The sequence below is a fragment of the Austrofundulus limnaeus genome, unplaced genomic scaffold (assembly GCF_001266775.1).
Source record: "Austrofundulus limnaeus strain Quisiro unplaced genomic scaffold, Austrofundulus_limnaeus-1.0 Scaffold1187, whole genome shotgun sequence".
NCBI classification, from domain to species: Eukaryota; Metazoa; Chordata; class Actinopteri; order Cyprinodontiformes; family Rivulidae; genus Austrofundulus; species Austrofundulus limnaeus.
In genome coordinates this window covers 31,481-36,988 of record NW_013953589.1, presented here as the reverse complement: position 1 = coordinate 36,988, position 5,508 = coordinate 31,481, and the positions used below count along the sequence as shown (strand labels likewise).

Sequence of the window (5,508 nt, the reverse complement as noted above, 5' to 3'; positions counted from 1 at the left end):
ATGCCACGAAGAATTGAGGCAGTTCTGAAGGCAAAAGGGGGTCCAACCCGTTACTAGCGTGGTGTACCTAATAAAGTGGCCGGTGAGTGTAATATATAATACAATATAAACGTTTAATATAATAAACTTTACTTTTTTCATGCAGTAAGGCAAAACTGAAAGCTTTTCTAAATGTGAAAAGTTCTGGTTAAATTATTTAAATTTATTCAACAAAACTGCGCTTTTCTTAAATGAGTTTCATTTTTCTTGTTCAAACCCTACATGAGTTCAAGGGCTCAGGCTGTTAAAATTGAGTTTTGAGTTTCTGACAGCMGCATACACATGAAGATAAATGTCATTTTAGATGTCAAAATCCAAATTATAATGGAGAGATGATTAATGTCAATGTACAGTGACATGGAAAACTGCTTTTTTAATCATTTGTACACTCAAATATTTTCAAATAGTCCATCGGAGTATAATTACAAACTTTTGAATGAGCATGATTACAACTCTTCATGCTCCTTTTGATTGACAMTTTTGATGTTTTTTTTATTATTTTGACATTTTTTGGCAATTGTTTGTGTATGTTTCCGTCTGCCAAGTTTAGAGTACTCCAGACTTGGATGCATTTTTGGTCAAGTTTGTGGTTCTCAATTCAAAATTCAATATCTGCCAGAGACATCCAATCTGGAACTCATTTGTGAGCAGTCAATCCACCCCCATCCAAAAAGAAAAGATTTTAAAAGATTTATTTGGTGAAAATATGTGTCTAAATATTTTGTTTCAGACTCTGTCCTTTATGTGTTTGTAAAAGTCACATAAATGTTTGAAGCATGATTTTATAATGTTGAAGTATCAGAGTTGTCTTAAAAGTGTAGAGGGTTAGCTTATGGTGAAATAAGCCTTTCTACATATCTCTCATAACAAGGTTATGAGGAAAGTTTTACCAAGGTATTTTCTCATTACTTTAATATCTTGACTGTGCGAAGTGAGAAATGACACAATAAGGGAACGTTCAGACGAGTTCAAGTTGATTCACAAAAGACTATGCAATCATTTATTTACACAAATTGAACAGATCATAAGTACACCTGATTGTGGTTTTCCTATAACAAGCTTCAAAGTTAAATGAGATAAAACTCGTGTCCGAATTTTAATTCACATTAAACTCAGATTACTTATATATAGAACAGTAAATGTCAGTTCTGATGTTAACAACCAAACAATTTACTGGCACTCTTTAGCTTAAGTTTTGGCAAATAAAGAAAAGAGGAAAGGATGAAAAAAAGATTAGTGTTCTACTACTCTTATTTTGTTAAGTGTGTTACAACCGGATCAGCACGTCTTCTCTGTGCTCAGATTTCCACGTGGCACGTCACCCGGAACACGACAGCGTTACCTGTTGCTGGCTTCTTAACCAAACCCTGGGTAGACACTGTCTCACCTCCAATCAGTCAGGGAACGTTTTGATCGGCCGGCTCACTGTTCCTCGGCGAAAAGTGTTATTTTAGGCAACTTTTCGTCTGCTTCGATCTTCGCCAGAAAGATTCAAGCTGATGCATCCGGTTCCTCCTTTCAAAATAAAATCTCCCCGCGGGAGTTGAAAYCACTTAGAGACTTGTAGCCTCAGGTGGGACAGTCAGCGACTTGCCTCTGRCCTGGCCGTTAGATCTCCCTAATTGGCTTATGGGCAAGACCTAACGGGCCAAGCTGGCTTCTCCTGGGAGAAAACCCAGCGTTACTTCCCAGTTCGGCATCCAGGAAGAAGTGTTCCCTCACTCAAAGACGTCCGTGTTAGTAATAGAAGAGGACGACTTTGGTTCCGCCCTCAGGCATTAAGAATGAGTCAGAGAAAAGAAGAAAGATAAGAGCTTTGCCAGCCAGGCGCCAGCCAAGGTTAAATTCTGTGGTTGTTTTAACAGAATATGATAACATTTCTTTTCAACTTTTCTTCTGGTAGACTCTAAGAGAAATCACTGTAAAGCATTTATGATGATTAATTAACATTTCTGTTTAAGTAATCAGTCTGAACCATTCTGTTAGTCCAGATAAATGAAAGATTTTCTCAAGAAAAACMCACAATTATATTACTGATGTTTCCAGTAAAGTAAAAACAGTGATTTATGTAAAAACACAATGAAAACATGGTAATGATTTTCTCTGTGATTTTTTTATACCATTAATCAATCTTTTAGGCAAGATAAAAGAGTAGAAGTGATTCCACTTTCTTTGTGACAGTCCTTATATGATTTAACAAATGCATAAACATTCTTAGTTAAACAACAAATGAATCARGAACAGAAAAGATTGTTCTGTCCATTAACTGATTAAGAGAGCTGAGAAATTCTCTTCTAGGTTGAAATGACCTYTCATGGCCTAAATAGAGTTCAGTTTGTGACAGAGTTCCTGCCTTCTCATCAGGCCTGTCCGAGGCCTGCTTCGAGGCAGTAAATCTTGTTTCTTCACTCGAGGTGACCCCTACAAAAGTAAAGAGATGTCGAATGAACCCCTCTTTCACTTTATCAAGATAAAACTATTTACACTTGTGGAAAAGGACAGCAGCTTCACATGTGGCTTTAAAGAGACCTCTGACTACAGACAAAGACATTTTGGCCAGTTTCTGTCTGTTAATTTTTAAAAGAAAAGCAGCTCTTTTAAGTGACTGACAGTCACAGATTCGAAGCAAATATTGTGAGGAATGTGGGGCTTTCATAAGCTTTAACTGTTTACCTCCTGAGGTTTTCTTAACTGAAAACGGCAGCAGTTTCCAGCTGATCAATTTTACATGTTGRAAAAGAGGCTTGGGTTTTATTGTGGATTGGATGTGTTTGAAAATTAGACTTTAGATGCAGCTTTTATTTAAATTCTGTTTAAAGACGGATCTAAATGTGCACTTATTGGAAGTGGAATTTGATATTGCTTTAAAAATATTTTGTAAACTTTTTAAACTACTGTCAGTCTTGCATTACATGATTATTTTAGCATAAATACATTATGTTCCAGTTGGGATTGCCCCAGGCTGCACTGGAAGTACTACAGTTAGCCGCCCCAGCTGATTGAATACCACTTGATTTTGGCACTATGCGAACTAGCTGTTAGCTTATCAGTCCTGTCAGAATGACATTTTCTTTAGACTGAAGATCTGAACTGGGGATGCTTGTGTTTTTCTGTATTGACACATAATTTCAGTTTCATTTTTTATTTTATTTTATTTATTTTTTTTTTTAGTTTTAATTTACTGTACTTTACTGTCTCAGGTGTACTGAATTATTGTATTTCTTTTGTGGGGGGGATCTTAAGGTGAAGGGGCACCTTTACTTATTTGATTTTTAATTTATTTTCGTTCCTTTGGACATGGGCAGGCGCGTYTAGTCTTTTCCGTGCTTCTCTCATTGGGAGCACATACACGAGTCAGCCGCAAAAACGGTATAAACAGTTTATTTAAATAAAACAAGCGCAACCTCAGCCGAGCAATTGTTTCTGCCCCTCCTTGATCACGGAGCAGGCATGCCACCAATTCTTAGTCTGCTCAGCACACCAAAGCACAGTATGGATCTGAAATATACACACATCATCAGCAGTGTTAATGTATAACAGATGTAGGAGGAGAAGAAAATCTACAGTGGCCACATTAAACACATCCTCTGAAGAATGTCTCCCCCTGTCCTCTGATCACAAAAATAAGGGTGGACCACTACTTTGGGACACAAGATCTGTTTTTGGCAGTTTTTGTCGGCTGCATATTTTTCTGAAATGGTGCTTTTGTGTGTCTCCAAGCTGCAAATTCCCAAAACACTGGCTGAACTATTTTCAATGTTTATTTTTTCATGTGGTCAATTTCAAATTGTCTCACAGCTGAAAAATGGGCTGAAAGAAATTACTCTTAATTAAATCTCAAATCGAGCTGAATTTTATACACCAAACTGTACAAACAGATGAAGCTGGGTGACTTAATGGAAATTAATTTAAAGAGAATTTATCAGAGTTCAACTGAAGCAGGAGATGAGGAGTATGTGTCCCTAATGTTCTATTGGTTGTTTTGATTGGAGGATACTTGAGTTTCTTCTAGTTCCTCAGTAATCCCCTCCACCACTCACTCTTGTCTCATTTCTTCTCCTTCCAGGGACATTAAGCCCGACAACATTCTGCTGGATATGAATGGCCACATCCGCCTGGCTGACTTTGGCTCCTGCCTTAAACTCATGGAGGATGGGACTGTAAGTTTTCACCGCACTTCTGCTGCTGCTGCTCTCTTTGGTCCAAAGCAAACAATTCCAGAGTTTTACTAACCTTTTTGTCCACCCCTGGGGGTCCCCCAGGAGGAGTGTGTGGTTCAGCTGCTCGGCTGTGGCTGCAGCTGATGATTCAGACAGTTCTCCAGATGTTAGAAAAAGATTATAAAGAAATAACAGGGTGAAATATGAAAATCAAAGCTCTCAAATGCTAATGATTTGGTTTTGTCATTTATAAACATTAAATAATGTCAAAGTTGATTTCAGAAATCAACTTTTGAACTTCCAGAACCCAACAACAGAGGATTATGGATGCGAATTCCAGTGTCTGTTCTTCTCTTCATCTGTTTAATTTTCTGGCACTTACTCAGGAGAGTAATGTCAAAAATGTATATTCTATGGAATGAAACTGAATTTATAACAAAATTTGTAATTCATGATTAAGCTTTAAATCTGCCTTTTTGAAACATCTTGAAAGAAATTGAAACAGAGACCAAGAAAATGAGGTTGACAAGGAGAATTTATCCTCTATTGGAGGTTTGAAATGTCAGCGGGTCCTCTGTGGTGATATTAATTTAATGTGTGTGTTTCCAGGATTTCAGTCTGGAATTCCTCATCACTACCTTTTTAAGTAGCAACATGCAGCTGAATTTACACACTGTGAAAATGAGAAAATCGTTTCTTTGTGGGTTCATTAGTGGCGTTTTTGTGTTCTACTGCCAGGTCCAGTCCTCAGTGGCAGTGGGAACTCCTGACTACATCTCCCCTGAAATCCTGCAGGCCATGGAAGATGGGAAAGGCAAGTATGGGCCTGAGTGTGACTGGTGGTCCCTGGGCGTCTGTATGTATGAAATGCTGTATGGAGAGACTCCCTTCTATGCAGAGTCCTTGGTGGAAACTTATGGGAAGATCATGAACCACAAGGTGAGCTGATGAAATGTGAGGATGTAGCTTTATACAACCAGCAGAAGTGGATTCCACCTCAAATCTCCACTATGATTCACTTCACACAGGAGCGATTCCAGTTCCCACAGCAGATAACAGATGTGACAGAGGAAGCCAAAGATCTGATTCGCCGGCTCATTTGCAGTCGGGAGCACAGATTGGGCCAAAACGGCATTGAGGACTTCAAGCAGCACCCGTTTTTTGCTGGTATAGGCCAAAGTCTTTCCTCTGTGTTTGTTTCTCAGATCTTAGTTTGATTTCTAGAATAAATGTTTACTGTATTTAAGAACTTTATCTACTATTTTATGACTCACAGTTTTGCACTTGTTTTATATATATATATATATAT

At 38.0% G+C, this 5,508-nt stretch overlaps 1 protein-coding gene across 4 annotated transcripts in view; it reads left to right on the top strand.

The window, feature by feature from the left end:
* The window catches only part of cdc42bpab (CDC42 binding protein kinase alpha (DMPK-like) b), a gene marked incomplete at its 3' end in the record, with an annotated part of 53,755 nt that overhangs the window by 18,690 nt on the left and 29,557 nt on the right, over positions 1–5,508 (top strand). For all 4 annotated transcript variants that reach the window (XM_014031139.1, XM_014031141.1, XM_014031142.1 and 1 more), the window contains 3 exon segments: positions 4,106–4,199; positions 4,938–5,138; positions 5,228–5,366. In XM_014031139.1, coding sequence (XP_013886593.1) covers positions 4,106–4,199; positions 4,938–5,138; positions 5,228–5,366 — 434 coding nt within the window.